We start from the raw sequence: 22,427 nt of genomic DNA on the forward strand, positions 1-22,427 counted from the left end.
TTATCAGTCACCGTGGAGGTACACAAAGTTCTTCACAGGCTCTACCGTGTCATTACCAAGCAGGATGGGGGGAGGATCAGGTCCCTCACCAACATGCATGAACTTGGTCTTGGTCCAGCTCACATGGAGACCAAGCTTTTCTGCCTCTTCACTGTATACACTCAGGCTCCCTTGTTTGTCTGGAACCTACCTGGAGACAGTCCCGCCAAGGGTTGACCCTACCAGGAGCTAGCTCCAGACGGTATCGCTCTCCAGGGTCACTGGAACGCACAAGCCCCCTCGCCGCATCAAGGCCAAGACCCAGAGGGGGACAGAACTCCGTGGAATAAATAAATAATAGATATTGGTGGAAACGGATTACGCTACACAAGCACACTGAAACAAATCAGAAGCACTTTTTTTTTTACTTTATTTTTGTAACTTTTTCAGACATAACAAAACAACAAATATACATTTGGTCATCAATTTCACATTTCAGAAAAATAAATTACAGTAGTTACAGGTCTTATTATACAGCAATGGTTCAAGAGTCACTTTTCTGATTTATAAACACAATCCATTTTTCCCAAAAAAAGGGGGAAAAAAATCATTTTTTGGGGGGGGTTTAAAGAGAAGGTGATTCGCTCCATACTTTCAACTGTGTTCATAATACTTACCCAATCGGTCTGTGTTGGAGGTTCAGATTGCAGCCATCTCCTAGTTACTGCCTTTTTTTTGTGGCTGCCATTATCTTTAGCAAATATTTGTCTCGGTTTGGAAGGTCTGCTGCAATATTGCCCAAGTAAATGGTTTGAAAGGAGAAGTCAATTGTTCTTTTGAAAACTTTATTGATTGTCTATTTGACCCCATCCCAATATGCCTGAATTTGTGGACAGTCCCAAAATATATGGAATTGGTCTGCCATCTGTTCCCCACACTTATTCCAACAAATACCCCCTCCAGCTAAAGCACCCTGCAGACTCTTTATTTTTGGAGTAACAAAAAATCTTATTAAATTGCGCCAGCAAAAATCTCTCCACTGACCTGAACTAGTGGATGTTGCCTGAACAGAGCACATGTTCAGCCAGTCTTGCTCTGTAATTTCAAGTCCAGACTCCTTTTCCGATTTTAATCTAACTTTGTTGGTTGAAAGATTCTTTGTGTGTTGAATTGTTGAGTAAAATGTTGAAACCAATTTCTACACACTTTTGTCTCCGTGCAGGGCCACTAATATGTCTGCAAGGTTAGTCTCTGGCTTCTCCAATGGTTTTATTTTATTATTATAGTAAGTCCTGACCTGTAGGTATCTAAAGAAATCAGCTTTTCTTAGGCCATATTTTAAAGAGATTCTTCCAAAGCTTTCAACTTCCCCTTTTCATGTGATTGTACAAAGTAATACCAGCATAGCTCCAGGTTTTGAATCTCGTATCGGTCTCAGCTGGTTTGAAACTTGGGTCTGAGCCAATCCATCTAAGTTGTCTTGACTGTCTTTCATGTGTTAGGGATTTACACTCTCTAAACCAGATCTTGAGGGTCACTTTTGTCCATTGATTTAAGCTGTTGAGATGGGTTTTATACAAAGTTTTACTGCTAATTACAGATTGGAGTGGTATGTTTAACTGTGAAAGTTCAAGATCCTTCCATTTTGCTACATTGCTTGGATTACAGCAGCATGCTAGGGCTCTTAATTGTGAATCCTTGTAATACTCTAACAGGCACGGTCAAGATCTACTACCTTTGTTTTTATTCAGCTGAAGTGTTTTAAATCGAACCCTTGGCTTTTTGCCCCATCATACACACACACAAATCTTGAGATCAATTTATCCCATTCATTAAATTGTTTGAGATTGATTTCAACAGGTAAAGATTGAAATGAGTATAAGAGACAAGGAAGTACATTCATTTTTATTATATCTATTATTATGCATACCTAGGAGGATTTGTGACCACCTGTCCATGTCTAATCTAATAGCTTTAGTTATGGGGTCATAATTAAGATTGTATATTTGTTACAGGTCTATAAGTATTTGAACCCCAAGGTATTTATTTGTTGATTTCCATTCAAATTTAAACTTTCTTAAGATCTCTTTGGGGGGTGAAATTATAATTCAGCACTTGAGTTTTTTGGACGTTCAATTTGTGTCCAGAGTATATTCCAAATCTGTTGAGGGAACTCATTAGTTGAGGGACACTAACCTCTGGTTCAGTGGCAACGAGCAACAAATCGTCTTCATATAGGCAGATCTTCTGGTCTGAGCCTCCCATTTCCACTTAATAGTCACATCGTCCCTGATTAACTGGGCTAGTGTAATTAAAGCACTGATGTAGGACAGGTACTATCTGGGTTTTAAATGCCTTATACCAATCTCCCGAATACCCATATGTTTCTGGCATTTTATTATCTTTTAATCTGGCAAAAGCTTTTTTTTAAATTTCCTCAGAAATGTCTTTCATCAGGTCATCATTCTGTTTTTTACCAATTGAAGGTAGGTCCATGGATTCCAGAAAGGTGTCTATTTCTTGACTGGTGGTTAAACCTGGTTCTGTATACAGGTTATTATAGTGTGTTGAATCTCCTCTTGTCTATGATAAATTTGCTTAGTTATAGGGTCTCTAATTTTGAATACCGCTCTTTCTGCTTGCTCCTTCCTTAATCTCCATGCTATGAGTTTTAAAGCTCGGGGACCATTTTCATAGTACTTTTGCCTAGTGAATCTAGCTTTTATCTCTAAGTCTGCTTCATATATTTTGCTAATTTCTTTTTTAGTTTTGTTTATTTGAGTTAAAGTGGTCTCCTTTTTTACTTTTACTATGCTCTTTCTCTAAATGTTCTAATTGTTTTAGTAGCTCATACAGGTTTTTCAGGTTTTCCTTTTTCCTCTTTGATGTGAAGGCTAAGAGTTTACCCCTGATCACTGCTTTTGCAGCATCCCACAGAGCATTTGGAGAGAATTCCCCATTGTTATTGTTGTTCTTGTAATCCTTAAACATTTTTTTAAATAAAAATCCACACCCATTTTATCATTCAGAATATTAGTATTTAGTCTCCAAGTTGTGTTTTTTTTTGTGTTCAGGTGGAAGGGTTAGACAGGGGAGTGCCTCTAATTCTGCAGTCTACTCGTCTTGCTGAGTTATACATAAAACAGTAGTAGTAGTTCTTTATTTGTTGGATGAGTGTCCTTCCACACATCAATTAAACCCAGCTTTTTTTTTAATAGTCCTAGCATTAGGTGTAAACTACTTAAGAGGGTTTGTGGAGTCAATTTTCGGTTGGAGTTGCATATTCCAGTCCCCTCCACATATCAAAACCCCAGATGCCTCAGAGTTGATAAGATTGCCTAATTCCTTAAAAAGAGATGTATCCTGACCTGGTGGTAAATAAATATTGAAAATGGTTACTTCACTCTGTTCTAGATGTCCCTTAATCAGAATATAATGACCTTCTCTATCCCAAATTTCAGAATTTAATTAAATTTAATTTAATGTTCAACCTGTTAGGGATTAATATAGCCACACCTCTCTTTCTTCCTTTATTATATGATGAGACAAAATTTGTTTTTGAACCCCATCTTTGTGAGCTTTTCATCCTCAGCTTTATCAAGATGTGTTTCTTGCCAAAATATTATATCCAGCCTGTCCATTTTCATTTGTGCAATTACCTTTCCCCTTTTAATTGGATTGTGTAAACCATTTACATTAAGTGTAATCACTTTATATTCCTGACTAATATATTCTATATTTCCTATTTTCCAAATGCCAGGCAGGAGGTCTAGAGGAAGACCAAAGAGGAGGTTTATGGATTTAGTTAAAGAGGACATGAAATTGGTCTGAGAGAGGACAGGGTTAGATGGAGGCAACTGAACTGCTCCCAAACTTCTAGCTTTACTCCCTTTCCACCTGGTCTCCTGAACACACAGTATGTCCACCTTCCTCCTCTGCATCTTGTCAACCAGCTCTCTACCTTTTCCTGTTATAGTTCCAACATTCAAAGTCGCTACTCTCAGTCCTAGACTCTTGGTGTTCCTCTTCTTTTTCTTCCGATGAACACACCATCCTCCTCTCCTTCTCCGACCAACGGTAGTCCAGTTTCCACCGGCACCCTGTAGGTCACCAATGGCGGTCGTTGTCAACCCAGGCCTCGACCGATCCGGTATGAAAGCCATATATTTGATTTGCATGTTTGACTTGTCCAAAGTTTTACGTCGGATGCCCTTACTTTTTTTGTTTGTTTTTTCTGAGAGAGCTCAGTATTGTTCATTCGGTAACCTTACCGATTCGACATGTCATCATCATTGCTCTCTCTCTCTCCTTTTTTCTTTTTCTTTTTTTTGTATGTGCATATGTGCGTGCGAGTGAGTGAGTGTATGCTCATTATTTCACCTAAAACCTATTAAAAATCCCATACCGTTTACCTAAACCAAATACTTCAGAATCCCGCTAGAATCGTGAAGTTGTCAGGGGACCCGAGGAAGGATCAAAGTAAAGGAAAAAAAGTGAAATCCAGCACCGATCAGACATCACCTACTACCCATCGGGTTACCAACCAGAATCTTTCACCAACCCCAGAATTATCTAAATTCCAACCAATTAAGGAGACCTCAGGAGACCAAAGGAAAGACAGGAAGGATAGATGAAGCAGAGTGAGATCCACAGACATCAGCCTCCACCGATTCAACAACCAGAGGAAGGCCCACAGCGCCTGCTCTTCCCATGCCCCCCGCCCCACACCCACCACCCACCACAACCCAGCCCCCGCCGCCCCCAGTCCCCCAAACCCCCAGCACCCCCCACCCAGCCACCCGTACCGTGTATGTGGTGCATTAAAAAAAATAGGGGGGGCGTAGTGACGCGGCGGGGATACAGATGGGGGACCGCAGCACTGCTTAATACGGCGGTCTGCCCCAACCGATGGCTCCCCACCCCGACACACCCGCCCCTCCTAGTTGTGGAGTGCATTAAAATTTGAGGGGAGTTGTAGGGCGAAGAGGGTGTCTCCACCCTACCCCACCCTCCCAGAGTGTGTGTTATGTGCCCTATGTGTCTATTAACAAAGTGTATTGTGCATAACTAGTGCAGTGAGTTAAGAGGAGCGACCAGCCAACCTGGCGGGGGCCTCGGCGGGCAGATGGAGCCAGCACTGCGGGGCTATAGGGCTCGCCCACCGGATACTGGGGCCGCCACCCAGCAGCCAACAGAGGGGCAGAGCCGCCCACGCCCAACCAGGACGGACGGCACCTATAGAGTTAACCCACTGGCATGCAGTGATCCGAATATTAACCCTTAGTGCCCATTGGAAGTGAATCTTGAGGAGTTGGTGAATCTTGAGCCATTTGTTGTGGCCCGAGGTGCCAGGAGGCTCAATGGCGCGGGGCAGGCACAACACCCCTAGCCGGGCCAGAGATGGAGCCCCCGGCTCAGGGGAGGGGGAGGAAGGCGGACACGGGAGGGTGACGGGACGGGGGGAGGAGACGACAAGAAGGGCAAGGGGCAGTGGCAGGGCAGCAGAGAGGAGCAGGTGGAGGAAGGGTGACGAGGAAGAAGGGACTGGGAGGCGGAGGACGGGCGGGGAGAGGCGGCAAGGTGGAGGAGAGAGGGAACCACGGGGCACCCTTGAGGCCCACCCGCCCTGCGTTGCCGGGCACAGAGCGACGGACCACGCCGGGAGAGCACCACAACGCAAAACCCCCCAAGTGACCCAGGGAACGGCCAAGACGCAGCCGCCACCCAGCAGCCAACAGAGGGGCAGAGCCGCCCACGCCCAGCCAGGGGGGACGGCAGCTATAGAGTTAACCCACTGGCATGCAGTGATTCCGGATATTAACCCTTAGTGCCCATTGGAAGTGAATCTTGAGGAGTTGGTGACTGTAAGGTGTCATTTGTTGTGGTCTACTCGATCCTACTGGCAGCAACTGGGTTCCTGACTATAAAAACACAACCATTAGTTACAAATTGCCAAATACAGAAACACCAATATAAGTTATATCGATGTGGTGGCTCTCGCTAACAGGCAGAATTAGGTAACCAGATTTAGATTAAAAGATTCTATATACGTAGACCATGTTTGTAGAAATTGTAATATTTGTTTTTTATTCAAGGCAGATATTTTTTCCATTAAAATGTGATTTATGAGAAGGTTAGACCATTGGTCGATATACAGTTTTGTTTAGTTTTTTCCAGTTAACAAGAATTGTTTATTTAGCGATAGTAAGGGCTGCGAGTGTAGATTGAAATTGTTTACGTCGTAAGTCAGTTGTTGTTAGGTCACCTAGCAAACACAAGTTTGGAGATAAAGGCATCCTACAGTCCAAGATAGCGGAAAGTTTTTCTAAGACTTTAGTCCAGAAATACATAACCGGAGTGCATAATAATGAAAATAAGAAGTGCATAACCATGCAAAGCATGAAAATAAGTGTCTGTAGTGTTTTGTAAACACTGGCGACAAATGTTGGAGTCTGAGAGTCCCATTTTCTTCATCATATATTGAGTAATATATGTTCTATGAATAATTTTATATTGGATAAGTTGTAAATTTGTGTGTTTCGTCATTTTTAATACGTTTTCACAAACTTGAGTCCAAAAGTCGGATGCCCTTCCTGACACAACCCTCTGTATTTATCCGGGCTTTGGACCAGCACAAGAAGACACTGGCTTGTGCCCCCTTGTGGCTACATTAAAATATACACATGTGGGGATGATTAATAGTATTGATTTTTGAATTTACCAAATTCTGAAATGTGGTATCGGCCCAAGGCTAGCGATATACAGGGCCAGTGCTGGTTCTGGCAGGGCCACCACCCGAAAAAGCTTCATTTAGAACCCTGCATTAGCTAAAGTATTATAGCACAGTGTTGGCCACTTGATTGCAATGTTGAAACTTTTTTTTATTTCTGAGCAGAGTTTTGCCGTAGTGGAAGTGGCTGCCATAAGTGAAGCAAAGCCTCTCTCTCAGGTGTGCACAAATGAAGCGTCCGTGTCCACTTCGGCAGTGAAACGCTAATGAGTAAAGCAAAGCGAAACACTCCCTTCGCTTTTAGTGTAAATGTAGCATTATATTTAGGGTGGCTCAGTGTGTCCATACCGTACCTTTCAAGTTTTCGTTTCCACCAAGTTTATGCAGTTAGTCAGAATAGGGAGTTTGGACATGTTTCTGTAAAATGGGTAAATGTCAGTTTAACAAGAATTGGCTTGAAAAAGTTTTCCAGCTGGTTGGAAGGGGTAGCAGGCAATAGGCACTCTGCTCGTTGCAAAGTATGCAATATATATATATATATATATATATCTATATATATATATATATCTATATATCTATATATATATATATATCTATATATATATATATATATATATCTATATATATATATATATATATATATATATATATATATATATATATATATGCTATGAACGCTTGGCCGCCACAAGCCAGTCGATGGTACTTTCTGCGCCTACCATGGTGACCACGGGTATCCAAGTTTTTGTCGGCCGGATCCCGACTGCTCGGGGGCCACGTAGCTAGTTGGGGCGGCCTCTCTAGCCACGTTTTCCCGCGCCGCCCCGAACCCCGGGTCCGCGCCTGAACCTGCGGTTCCTCTCGTACTGAGCAGGTATTGCCCTGGTCCGTCTTGCGCCGTAGAGCCAATCCTTGTCCTGAAGTTACGGATCGGGAAAAAAACGTTCCGCGAGCGCCGCCAGAGTGGACGGCGGGCGAAGGGGAGGCCGAACCGAGGGGAATTCCGAGAACTAGAGCCACCGTCTGTCCCAGCCCCTGCTGAAAAATGGCTGACTTGGAAAAATTCTTAGAACCAACTGCAAATGGCTCATTAAATCAGTAAATTTTTCTCATTATGGTCTAAAAAAGGTCTAAAAAGAATGTCTGAAATTTAACTTAGTGATTCTTGCAAGAACTCTAGTAATCTTTACAAAAACAAATAGGGATGCTGCTCGTGCCCTAATAATATTGTATAAAGACAATAATGGTGCAGGTTCCACACACATACACAGGTGCATGTTATTCACAGTATTTCACTATTGTCTCGCGCAGTTGTTGTCACAATGGTGAACTGAGCCTTTTGGTGATGCTACTTTTATACCCAATCATGTCACTCAGCTTTTTCCGATTAACCTTTTCACTTGTGGAATGTACCAAACTGGTGTTTTTTTCCCGAAAATTTTCCTCCACTTTCCCACTCTTTGCTGTCCTTGCCTCATCAATTTGGAGAAAAAATTTCGCCCCACCCAAGTGGGTGTGACAATCAGTGGTACTTTAACTTTAAAAGTGGTATCGAACATCCCTAGTTTTTAACGTTTTACAAAATGTACCAATTTTATTGGAATTGTGGTTTGTTCAATGTATACTCACATGAAGTTTACTTTTACTTTCTCAGGGCTTAATATCAAGAACAAAGGAATTTGGAGAGGCCTACATTTTGATTCGCTCCAAGTTGGTCAGTCTCAGAGATGCCATGATGGCAACTAAAGGGCTCCAGCCTGACATCCTGGCTAAGAAAAGTCAGATTGACCAATTCAGGGTGAGTTAAATTGTAGGCAAGTTAGCCAACGGTTGCTTCAAAGACAACATACCATGCACCATTTAAACACAGGTGGGCATTCTGTCACTTCCCACTTCGAATGACGAAAACATTGACGGACGCTCATTTTGCTGAGCAATCGATGAATGACGGATTGACCGTTCGGTTTGAAATATTGACGGATTGACAATGAGGTTCGGAAGGCTGTCTTGACTGTTGACGATTGCGGAATGACGGACGCTCTAAATTTATTGACGTGCCCACCTCTGCTTTTAAACAAAGTGAGGTAGATGTTTACTACAAATGTACAGATATAAATTCCCTGTCTGTATTTTAATGAGTAAATTTAGGCCATGTATACACGTTCCTCCAAAAAATGCTATAAACTTTATCAAAGGTTTTATGGTTGGCTTTTAAATTTAAAGATATTTGCAAATGCACACTACAAAATTGCCATATTAATTGATACATATGAGTGGATAATACCAGTGTTTTTTAATGCAACCCTGTATTCATTTAAAAAGAGGGAGACAAAATATTTACATTAAAATATTATTACGAGCTACTTCTTCTCAGGTGATTCAAAAGGACCTAGAAGACTGTGGAGCCCACATCACAGCTCTTGAAACTCTTATATCATCCTGTGACAACAACCGGACTCAGTTTGAAAAGCTGTATACTGACTGGAAACATCTTAACAAGACAATTGAGGTAGGATATATTTCTATATACTGTATTTTTTTTTTTAATAGAAGCTCACTTACTGTTGTCAGAAGAGTTAAAAGTACTATTCATATCATTTGTTGACTTACACCCAAACCTGTATTTTCCTATTGTAGCGATGCAGTCGAAGGATCACGGGGACGAGTCGGTGAACTCCGTTTATTAAAAGCAACCCTGACTGTTTGCTCCATATGATTTATTTGGTTGTTACTAACATAACTATGAGTTTAATTTTTCAAAAATCATTTTCAGTTCAATACATTTGTAGAAACTTTATTTGTATGTACGCCACTCAGTGAGTCGTGGTAGAGTGTCCGCCCTGAGACTGGGATGTCGTGGGTTAAATTCTTAGCCGGGTCATACCAAAGACTATAAAAATGGGACCCATTGCTGCCCTGCTTGACACTCAGCATTAAAGGGTTGGAATTGTGGGGTTAGATCACCAAATGATTCCTGAGCGCGGCTGCTGCTGCTCACTGCTCATGCTTGGGAGGCGGGTAGATCGGAGCGTGGGAATATCATTTTCCTCGGCTCCGGTTCACCTGCTCCTAATTTTAATGCACCACACACACACACACACTTGTATATACACTGGGTGGGGTCACATTCACGGTTTAGGGGTAGAGTTCGGCAGTCGGCGAGCTGGCGGACTCAGTAACGGGTTAACTTTCACAAAGAACGCTGGGGTGACTACCGGGGCCTTTCCCCGCTGGGCCTGGGGTTCGGGGGTGTCGGCCGTGCTCCGGTGCCCCCATCTCCCCTTCTGCCCCCGGTGTTCCGTCCCTCCACGCGGCGAGGGGTGGGGTGGGCGCGGCTGCCCTCTCCGCTACGCTGTCCGGCCTCTCTTCGGCGCCGGTGCCTGGGTGCGGGGGTCCCCGGGGGCTGGGGGTCGGTGGTTGGGGGGCTACCGGTTGGTCGGGGGGGGGGGGTGGGAGGGTGTCTGGGGGCTTGGGGACCTGGGGGCGGTTGGGGCTGGGTTGGGGTGGATGGGGGGCGGGGGGGGGTCGTGTAGGGTGCGGGGGTTGTGGGCCAGTGGGGTGCCTGGCGGGCCTGTAGTGGCCCATCCTGCTGCGTTGGGTCGGGGGCGCGGGCCGTGTTGGGGTGGGGGGCGCTCCTGCTCCTGGGTTTGCTCTCCGGCCGGTGGCCCTGACGGGGCCCGAGGTCGTCCTTTGGCGCTGCCACGGCCTGGGGGGCCCTGAGGTGTTGCGCTTGCCCTGTCCTGGCAGGGGTCGACGGCTCCCCTCTTTGGTGGAGATTTTCATGCATGCCAGATCCACCACACCAGCATCTATCGAAACTCAGACACAATCTGCTTCCTCCTCAGGTCATTGAATCGGTGGAGGCTGGTGTCTGTGGATCTCACTCGGCTTCGTCTGTCCTTCCTTCCTTTCCTCAGTCTCCTTCGGTCTCTTGAGGTCCCCCTGATTATTATTTTTTATTTTTTTGGATTTGTTGGAATTTAGATGTTTCTGAGGTTGGGGAAGCTCTCTGCAATGCGAGCAATGCGAAACGTGTAGCGAGATACCGATCGCATGTTGTTTCTTTAGGAATGCTACAAGGTTTACCTTGCTTTCTTTGTAGGGGGTTCACATTGCTCGGCAGAGAGCCAGCCGCCATTCTACGTCACTATGAACTTGAATGCGTTGCTTTGTAAATAACAATGGCAGCGTACGTCCCCAAAAAAATTCTACAAAATGCATTAATGATTTTAAAATAATAAATCTTATAGTTATGTTAGTAACAACCAAATAAATCATAAAGAGCAAACTTGTCATTCCAGTCAGGGTTTCTTTGAACAACAAAAAATAGCAAGTTATGAAGAGCACACACACTTATCGCTTGCTACTCTCGTGTTGTGCTGATGTAGGGCACGTTCAGATTTATGCTCCGAGCGTGCAGTGGTTCACTTCGACCATCATAAAACTTCGATTTTCAGTTTTATAAACAAAGCTTTCCAAAAAGAAGAAGAAGAAAAGTGCTGGCATTCAACGATCAATAGCTGCGTAGAGACTGCACAGTACTTAGCTTGGCATGCTCTTTACAACACCTCAACAGCAATACTCAACAACAAAATGCTGAACAGTTCGTTAAATCATCAAATCTTACCTGTTTCCATAGCCTATTCAACATGACATGGCACTGTATTTAGTGTCTTAGATTACTAAATAGTGTTCATGGGTGAGTTTCTAATATGGTAGAGTAGTTAATTACCCATGAAACCTAAAATAGGCTTACCATACATGAAGTGTCTGTCGCAAGTTGTGTTTTTAATTTTAACTTCAAACCAAGATTGACTTAAACAGTAAAAATTGACTTAAATGGTAAACTAGAAAAATTCCCGCGGAAATTTTGAATGGGCCTGCTAACTCTTGCAACTCTTTTCAATGAGCAGTTTAAAATTTCAACCGTTGAAATCGCTCAAGAAATGTGGAAGTTATAATCAACTAAAAGTATTACTGCCCCTTTAAGAAACATGCACATTCACGCACATACATTTGATTTTAACTAACATTTCAATGAGCTGAACAGTTTAAAATTTCAACCATTGAAATCGCTCAAGAAATGTAAAAGTTAACCATAATCAAGATCAAATAAAGTATCTTACTGTCCCTTTAAGAAATATGCACATTCACGCACACACATTTGATTTTAACCAACATTTCAATGAGCTGAACAGTTTAAAATTTCAACCATTGAAATCGCTCAAGAAATGTAAAAGTTAACCATAATCAACAGTATGTTACTGCCCCTTTAAGAAACATGCACATTCACGCACACACATTTGATTTTAAGTAACATTTCAATGAGCTGAACAGTTTAAAATTCAAACCATTGAAATCGGTCAAGAAATGTGGAATCTACCATAATTAACAGTATCTCACTGCCCCTTTACAAAACATGCACATTCACGCACACACATTTGATTTTAAGTTGTGAGGAGACGTCACGCACCAACATTCCATTGATTTGTATAGGATTACGCTCACCTCAAACAAAAGCCTCTCGCGACTTAACGGTTGAAGATGCAGATTCCAGAAATGGCTCGTTAGAACGGCAAGGGTTTGGGGAACGCGAGCATGTTGTCAGTTTTTTAATCGGATGAAAAATGACCAAATGAGAGCAGGTTGAAAACTTATGATTGATCGAAAATGAAGAGGGAAAAACGGCGAAAATTACATTGAAAAGAGATCAAAATAGTGCGACTTCTCCTCGTTTAAAGTGAAAATAAAGGTACTAAATGACACCGTAGCCAAATAAAACTTAGTTCTTCAGAAAGCAGAGGCTTGTGGCTACAAAATGTGCGAATTTGATGTCTAGTGAGCAAAGATTGTGGCCATGGTGACGAGTTGAAGTGAAACTTTTGGAAATATATTTTTTGGTTCCCAGCACTCAGACCTTAATTAGTCACACTCTAACTGATGCAAGAAAGGCGACTTTCACCCCTTTGCTCACTGTCTTTGAACCCGCACAGGGGGGAGAGCTTTCATTCCTTAATTTTTTTTTTGACACTGAGCTAAAGATGACAAAAATTCCAACAAAATGAGCTAATTTTCATATCGGTCGGTTAACGTATGCGCGCGCAGCGTGTCTTTGAAAAAGGTGCTTGATTGGAGTTGATCTCTTTCGGATTCCCATTCATTCCTATGGGACTTTATTTGGGAGTTTTTTGGGAATAGCGTCGCCATGGTAACTGGGAATTCTTATAAAAATAATAGCGCAGCGAGTCAGATCGAGCCGCATCGTTTGATACCTCTTTTGTCCCGGTGCGATCTACGGTTCGGGCCCTATTTTTGCGGAAAAGTCGCTGGAAGATAATATAAAAATAATATTAAACCCTTTTTTCTAGGATAGTAATATGTGCCTGCTTGCTCCGCAAGCAGCAGCTTTGCTGCTGCTTGCTCCGCTTAGCAGGCCCATAACTAGAAAAATTCCCGCGGAAATTTTGAATGGGCCTGCTAACTCTTTTCAATGAGCTGAACAGTTTAAACTTTCAACCATTGAAATCGGTCAAGAAATGTGGAAGTTAACCATAATCAAGATCAAATAAAGTATCTTACTGTCCCTTTAAGAAATATGCACATTCACGCACACACATTTGATTTTAACCAACATTTCAATGAGCTGAACAGTTTAAAATTTCAACCATTGAAATCGCTCAAGAAATGTGCAAGTTAACCATAATCAAGATCAAATAAAGTATCTTACTGTCCCTTTAAGAAACATGCACATTCACGCACACACATTTGATTTTAACCAACATTTCAATGAGCTGAACAGTTTAAAATTTCAACCATTGAAATCGCTCAAGAAATGTAAAAGTTAACCATAATCTACTAAAACTATTACTGCCCCTTTAAGAAACATGCACATTCACGCACACACATTTGATTTTAACTAACATTTCAATGAGCTGAACAGTTTAAAATTTCAACCATTGAAATCGCTCAAGAAATGTAAAAGTTAACCATAATCAACAGTATCTCACTGCCCCTTTAAGAAACATGCACTTTCACGCACACACATTTGATTTTAAGTAACATTTCAATGAGCTGAACAGTTTAAACTTTCAACCATTGAAATCGGTCAAGAAATGTGGAAGTTAACCATAATCAAGATCAAATAAAGTCTCTTACTGTCCCTTTAAGAAATATGCACATTCACGCACACACATTTGATTTTAACCAACATTTCAATGAGCTGAACAGTTTAAAATTTAAACCGTTGAAATCGCTCAAGAAATGTGGAAGTTATAATCTACTAAAAGTATTACTGCCCCTTTAAGAAACATGCACATTCACGCACACACATTTGATTTTAACTAACATTTCAATGAGCTGAACAGTTTAAAATTTCAACCATTGAAATCGCTCAAGAAATGTGCAAGTTAACCATAATCAAGATCAAATAAAGTATCTTACTGTCCCTTTAAGAAATATGCACATTCACGCACACACATTTGATTTTAAGTAACATTTCAATGAGCTGAACAGTTTAAAATTCAAACCATTGAAATCGGTCAAGAAATGTAAAAGTTAACCATAATCAACAATATGTTACTGCCCCTTTAAGAAACATGCACATTCACGCACACACATTTGATTTTAACCAACATTTCAATGAGCTGAACAGTTTAAAATTCAAACCATTGAAATCGGTCAAGAAATGTGGAATCTACCATAATTAACAGTATCTCACTGCCCCTTTACAAAACATGCACATTCACGCACACACATTTGATTTTAAGTTGTGAGGAGACGTCACGCACCAACACTCCATTGATTTGTATAGGATTACGCTCACCTCAAACAAAAGCCTCTCGCGACTTAACGGTTGAAGATGCAGATTCCAGAAATGGCTCGTTAGAACGGCAAGGGTTTGGGGAACGCGAGCATGTTGTCAGTTTTTTAATCGGATGAAAAATGACCAAATGAGAGCAGGTTGAAAACTTATGATTGATCGAAAATGAAGAGGGAAAAACGGCGAAAATTACATTGAAAAGAGATCAAAAATGTGCGACTTCTCCTCGCTTAAAGTGAAAATAAAGGTACTAAATGACACCTTAGCCAAATAAAACTTAGTTCTTCAGAAAGCAGAGGCTTGTGGCTACAAAATGTGCGAATTTGATGTCTAGTGAGCAAAGATTGTGGCCATGGTGACGAGTTGAAGTGAAACTTTTGGAAATATATTTTTTGGTTCCCAGCACTCAGACCTTAATTAGTCACGCTCTAACTGATGCAAGAAAGGCGACTTTCACCCCTTTGCTCACTGTCTTTGAACCCACACAGGGGGGAGAGCTTTCATTCCTTAATTTTTTTTTTGACACTGAGCTAAAGATGACAAAAATTCCAACAAAATGAGCTAAAATTCATATCGGTCGGTTAACGTATGCGCGCGCAGCGTGTCTTGGAAAAAGGTGCTTGATTTGATGTGATCATTTTCGGATTCCCATTCATTCCTATGGGACTTTTTGGGGGACATTTTGGGGAATTGTGTCGCCATGGTAACTGGGAATTCTTATAAAAATAATAGCGCAGCGAGTCAAATCGAGCCGCATCGTTTGATACCTTATTTGTCGCGGTGCGATCTACGGTACGGCCCCTATTCTTGCGGAAAAGTCGCTGGAAGATAATATAAAAACTAGAAAAATTCCCGCGGAAATTTTGAATGGGCCTGCTAACTCTTTTCAATGAGCTGAACAGTTTAAACTTTCAACCATTGAAATCGCTCAAGAAATGTGGAAGTTAACCATAATCAAGATCAAATAAAGTATCTTACTGTCCCTTTAAGAAATATGCACATTCACGCACACACATTTGATTTTAACCAACATTTCAATGAGCTGAACAGTTTAAACTTTCAACCATTGAAATCGCTCAAGAAATGTGCAAGTTAACCATAATGTACAGTATGTTACTGCCCCTTTAAGAAACATGCACATTCACGCACACACATTTGATTTTAAGTAACATTTCAATGAGCTGAACAGTTTAAAATTCAAACCATTGAAATCGGTCAAGAAATGTGGAATCTACCATAATTAACAGCATCTCACTGCCCCTTTACAAAACATGCACATTCACGCACACACATTTGATTTTAAGTTGTGAGGAGACGTCACGCACCAACACTCCATTGATTTGTATAGGATTACGCTCACCTCAAACAAAAGCCTCTCGCGACTTAACGGTTGAAGATGCAGATTCCAGACATGGCTCGTTAGAACGGCAAGGGTTTGGGGAACGCGAGCATGTTCTCAGTTTTTTAATCGGATGAAAAATGACCAAATGAGAGCAGGTTGAAAACTTATGATTGATCGAAAATGAAGAGGCAAAAACGGCGAAAATTACATTGAAAAGAGATCAAAAATGTGCGACTTCTCCTCGCTTAAAGTGAAAATAAAGGTACTAAATGACACCTTAGCCAAATAAAACTTAGTTCTTCAGAAAGCAGAGGCTTGTGGCTACAAAATGTGCGAATTTGATGTCTAGTGAGCAAAGATTGTGGCCATGGTGACGAGTTGAAGTGAAACTTTTGGAAATATATTTTTTGGTTCCCAGCACTCAGACCTTAATTAGTCACGCTCTAACTGATGCAAGAAAGGCGACTTTCACCCCTTTGCTCACTGTCTTTGAACCCGCACAGGGGGGAGAGCTTTCATTCCTTAATTTTTTTTTTGACACTGAGCTAAAGATGACAAAAATTCCAACAAAATGAGCTAAAATTCATATCGGTCGGTTAACGTATGTGCGCGCAGCGTGTCTTTGAAAAAGGTGCTTGATTGGAGTTGATCTCTTTCGGATTCCCATTCATTCCTATGGGACTTTATTTGGGAGTTTTTTGGGAATAGCGTCGCCATGGTAACTGGGAATTCTTATAAAAATAATAGCGCACCGAGTCAGATCGAGCCGCATCGTTTGATACCTCATTTGTCCCGGTGCGATCTACGGTACGGGCCGCATTTTAGCAGAAAAAAACGCGGAAGATTAAAAAATAAGAAAAATAACTAGAAAAATTCCCGCGGAAATTTTGAATGGGCCTGCTAACTCTTGCAACTCTTTTTTTTCAATGAGCTGAACAGTTTAAAATTTCAACCGTTGAAATCGGTCAAGAAATGTGGAAGTTATAATCTACTAAAAGTATTACTGCCCCTTTAAGAAACATGCACATTCACGCACACACATTTGATTTTAACTAACATTTCAATGAGCTGAACAGTTTAAAATTTCAACCATTGAAATCGCTCAAGAAATGTGCAAGTTAACCATAATGTACAGTATGTTACTGCCCCTTTAAGAAACATGCACATTCACGCACACACATTTGATTTTAAGTAACATTTCAATGAGCTGAACAGTTTAAAATTCAAACCATTGAAATCGGTCAAGAAATGTGGAATCTACCATAATTAACAGTATCTCACTGCCCCTTTACAAAACATGCACATTCACGCACACACATTAGATTTTAAGTTGTGAGGAGACGTCACGCACCAACACTCCATTGATTTGTATAGGATTACGCTCACCTCAAACAAAAGCCTCTCGCGACTTAACGGTTGAAGATGCAGATTCCAGAAATGGCTCGTTAGAACGGCAAGGGTTTGGGGAACGCGAGCATGTTCTCAGTTTTTTAATCGGATGAAAAATGACCAAATGAGAGCAGGTTGAAAACTTATGATTGATCGAAAATGAAGAGGGAAAAACGGCGAAAATTACATTGAAAAGAGATCAAAAATGTGCGACTTCTCCTCGCTTAAAGTGAAAATAAAGGTACTAAATGACACCTTAGCCAAATAAAACTTAGTTCTTCAGAAAGCAGAGGCTTGTGGCTACAAAATGTGCGAATTTGATGTCTAGTGAGCAAAGATTGTGGCCATGGTGACGAGTTGAAGTGAAACTTTTGGAAATATATTTTTTGGTTCCCAGCACTCAGACCTTAATTGGGTATCAGAGTGGCGATTACACTCACTGTCTTTGAACCCGCACAGGGGGAAGAGCTTTCGTTCCTTAATTTTTTTTTTGACACTGAGCTAAAGATGGGAAAAATTCCAACAAAATGAGCTAAAATTCATATCAATCGGTTAATGTATGCGCGCGCAGCGTCTCTTTGAAAAAGGTGCTTGATGTGTGATTTTGTCTTTCCTTTTCCCATTCATTCCTATGGGACTTTTATTTGGGAGTTTTTTGGGAATAGCGTCGCCATGGTAACTGGGAATTCTTATAAAAATAATAGCGCACCGAGTCAGATCGAGCCGCATCGTTTGATACCTCATTTGTCCCGGTGCGATCTACGGTACGGGCCGCATTTTAGCAGAAAAAACGCGGAAGATTAAAAAATAAGAAAAAAAACTAGAAAAATTCCCGCGGAAATTTTGAATGGGCCTGCTAACTCGCGTGGAAACACGCAATAAAAATAACATTTAAACCATTGAAATCGGTCAAGAAATGTGCAAGTTAACCATAATCAAGATCAAATAAAGTATCTTACTGTCCCTTTAAGAAATATGCACATTCACGCACACACATTTGATTTTAACCAACATTTCAATGAGCTGAACAGTTTAAAATTTAAACCATTGAAATCGCTCAAGAAATGTGCAAGTTAACCATAATCAACAGTATGTTACTGCCCCTTTAAGAAACATGCACATTCACGCACACACATTTGATTTTAAGTAACATTTCAATGAGCTGAACAGTTTAAAATTCAAACCATTGAAATCGGTCAAGAAATGTGGAATCTACCATAATTAACAGTATCTCACTGCCCCTTTACAAAACATGCACATTCACGCACACACATTTGATTTTAAGTTGTGAGGAGACGTCACGCACCAACATTCCATTGATTTGTATAGGATTACGCTCACCTCAAACAAAAGCCTCTCGCGACTTAACGGTTGAAGATGCAGATTCCAGAAATGGCTCGTTAGAACGGCAAGGGTTTGGGGAACGCGAGCATGTTCTCAGTTTTTTAATCAGATGAAAAATGACCAAATGAGAGCAGGTTGAAAACTTATGATTGATCGAAAATGAAGAGGGAAAAAGGGCGAAAATTACATTGAAAAGAGATCAAAAATGTGCGACTTCTCCTCGCTTAAAGTGAAAATAAAGGTACTAAATGAAACCTTAGCCAAATAAAACTTAGTTCTTCAGAAAGCAGAGGCTTGTGGCTACAAAATGTGCGAATTTGATGTCTAGTGAGCAAAGATTGTGGCCATGGTGACGAGTTGAAGTGAAACTTTTGGAAATAGATTTTTGGTTCCCGTCACTGAAGCCTTAATTGGGTATCAGAGTGGCGATTACACTCACTGTCTTTGAACCCGCACAGGGGGAAGAGCTTTCATTCCTTAATTTTTTTTTTGACACTGAGTTAAAGATGACAAAAATTCCAACAAAATGAGCTAATTTTCATATCAATCGGTTAACGTATGCGCGCGCAGCGTCTCTTTGAAAAAGGTGCTTGATGTGTGATTTTGTCTTTCCTTTTCCCATTCATTCCTATGGGACTTTTATTTGGGAGTTTTTTGGGAATAGCGTCGCCATGGTAACTGGGAATTCTTATAAAAATAATAGCGCACCGAGTCAGATCGAGCCGCATCGTTTGATACCTCATTTGTCCCGGTGCGATCTACGGTACGGGCCGCATTTTAGCAGAAAAAACGCGGAAGATTAAAAAATAAGAATAAAAAAAATAAACCCTTTTTCTAGGATAGTAATATGTGCCTGCTTGCTCCGCAAGCAGCAGCTTCGCTGCTGCTTGCTCCGCTTAGCAGGCCCATAACTAGAAAAATTCCCGCGGAAATTTTGAATGGGCCTGCTAACTCTTTTCAATGAGCTGAACAGTTTAAACTTTCAACCATTGAAATCGCTCAAGAAATGTGGAAGTTAACCATAATCAAGATCAAATAAAGTATCTTACTGTCCCTTTAAGAAATATGCACATTCACGCACACACAATTTATTTTAACCAACATTTCAATGAGCTGAACAGTTTAAAATTTAAACCATTGAAATCGCTCAAGAAATGTGGAAGTTATAATCAACTAAAAGTATTACTGGCCCTTTAAGAAACATGCACATTCACGCACATACATTTGATTTTAACTAACATTTCAATGAGCTGAACAGTTTAAAATTCAAACCATTGAAATCGCTCAAGAAATGTAAAAGTTAACCATAATCAACACTATGTTACTGCCCCTTTAAGAAACATGCACATTCACGCACACACATTTGATTTTAAGTAACATTTCAATGAGCTGAACAGTTTAAAATTCAAACCATTGAAATCGGTCAAGAAATGTGGAATCTACCATAATTAACAGTATCTCACTGCCCCTTTACAAAACATGCACATTCACGCACACACATTTGATTTTAAGTTGTGAGGAGACGTCACGCACCAACACTCCATTGATTTGTATAGGATTACGCTCACCTCAAACAAAAGCCTCTCGCGACTTAACGGTTGAAGATGCAGATTCCAGAAATGGCTCGTTAGAACGGCAAGGGTTTGGGGAACGCGAGCATGTTCTCAGTTTTTTAATCGGATGAAAAATGACCAAATGAGAGCAGGTTGAAAACTTATGATTGATCGAAAATGAAGAGGCAAAAACGGCGAAAATTACATTGAAAAGAGATCAAAAATGTGCGACTTCTCCTCGCTTAAAGTGAAAATAAAGGTACTAAATGACACCTTAGCCAAATAAAACTTAGTTCTTCAGAAAGCAGAGGCTTGTGGCTACAAAATGTGCGAATTTGATGTCTAGTGAGCAAAGATTGTGGCCATGGTGACGAGTTGAAGTGAAACTTTTGGAAATATATTTTTTGGTTCCCAGCACTCAGACCTTAATTAGTCACGCTCTAACTGATGCAAGAAAGGCGACTTTCACCCCTTTGCTCACTGTCTTTGAACCCGCACAGGGGGGAGAGCTTTCATTCCTTAATTTTTTTTTTGACACTGAGCTAAAGATGACAAAAATTCCAACAAAATGAGCTAAAATTCATATCGGTCGGTTAACGTATGTGCGCGCAGCGTGTCTTTGAAAAAGGTGCTTGATTGGAGTTGATCTCTTTCGGATTCCCATTCATTCCTATGGGACTTTATTTGGGAGTTTTTTGGGAATAGCGTCGCCATGGTAACTGGGAATTCTTATAAAAATAATAGCGCAGCGAGTCAAATCGAGCCGCATCGTTTGATACCTTATTTGTCGCGGTGCGATCTACGGTACGTCCCCTATTCTTGCGGAAAAGTCGCTGGAAGATAATATAAAAATAAAAAAAATAAACCCTTTTTCTAGGATAGTAATATGTGCCTGCTTGCTCCGCAAGCAGCAGCTTCGCTGCTGCTTGCTCCGCTTAGCAGGCCCATAATAAGAAGAATAATATTAAACCCTTTTTTCTAGGATAGTAATATGTGCCTGCTTGCTCCGCAAGCAGCAGCTTCGCTGCTGCTTGCTCCGCTTAGCAGGCCCATAATAAACCCTTTTTCTAGGATAGTAATATGTGCCTGCCTGCTCCGCAAGCAGCAGCTTCGCTGCTGCTTGCTCCGCTTAGCAGGCCCATAATAATAAAAACTAGAAAAATTCCCGCGGAAATTTTGAATGGGCCTGCTAACTCTTTTCAATGAGCTGAACAGTTTAAACTTTCAACCATTGAAATCGGTCAAGAAATGTGCAAGTTAACCAAAATCAACAGTATGTTACTGCCCCTTTAAGAAACATGCACATTCACGCACACACATTTGATTTTAAGTAACATTTCAATGAGCTGAACAGTTTAAAATTCAAACCATTGAAATCGGTCAAGAAATGTGCAAGTTAACCAAAATCAACAGTATCTCACTGCCCCTTTACAAAACATGCACATTCACGCACACACATTTGATTTTAAGTTGTGAGGAGACGTCACGCACCAACACTCCATTGGATTGTATAGGATTACGCTCACCTCAAACAAAAGCCTCTCGCGACTTAACGGTTGAAGATGCAGATTCCAGAAATGGCTCGTTAGAACGGCAAGGGTTTGGGGAACGCGAGCATGTTCTCAGTTTTTTAATCGGATGAAAAATGACCAAATGAGAGCAGGTTGAAAACTTATGATTGATCGAAAATGAAGAGGGAAAAACGGCGAAAATTACATTGAAAAGAGATCAAAAATGTGCGACTTCTCCTCGCTTAAAGTGAAAATAAAGGTACTAAATGACACCTTAGCCAAATAAAAATTAGTTCTTCAGAAAGCAGAGGCTTGTGGCTACAAAATGTGCGAATTTGATGTCTAGTGAGCAAAGATTGTGGCCATGGTGACGAGTTGAAGTGAAACTTTTGGAAATATATTTTTTGGTTCCCGTCACTGAAAGCTTAATTGGGTATCAGAGTGGCGATTACACTCACTGTCTTTGAACCCGCACAGGGGGAAGAGCTTTCATTCCTTAATTTGTTTTTTGACACTGAGCTAAAGATGGGAAAAATTCCAACAAAATGAGCTAAAATTCATATCAATCGGCTAACGTATGCGCGCGCAGCGTGTCTTTGAAAAAGGTGCTTGATGTGTGATTTTGTCTTTCCTTTTCCCATTCATTCCTATGGGACTTTTATTTGGGAGTTTTTTGGGAATAGCATCGCCATGGTAAGTGGGAATTCTTAGAAAAATAATGCCGCATCGAGTCAGATCGAGCCGCATCGTTTGATACTTC

The 22,427-nt window shown here is 41.1% G+C and overlaps 1 protein-coding gene across 1 annotated transcript in view; it reads left to right on the top strand.

The window, feature by feature from the left end:
* The window catches only part of syne3 (spectrin repeat containing, nuclear envelope family member 3), a 142,475-nt gene that overhangs the window by 78,299 nt on the left and 41,749 nt on the right, over positions 1-22,427 (top strand). The window contains 2 exon segments of the mRNA XM_086095240.1: positions 8,364-8,507; positions 9,084-9,218. Of these exon segments, the coding sequence (XP_085951366.1) occupies positions 8,364-8,507; positions 9,084-9,218 (279 nt within the window).

Source organism: Leptonotus elevatus, chromosome 14 (assembly GCF_054856555.1).
Source record: "Leptonotus elevatus isolate MCC_2025b chromosome 14, RoL_Lele_1.0, whole genome shotgun sequence".
NCBI lineage: Eukaryota > Metazoa > Chordata > Actinopteri > Syngnathiformes > Syngnathidae > Leptonotus > Leptonotus elevatus.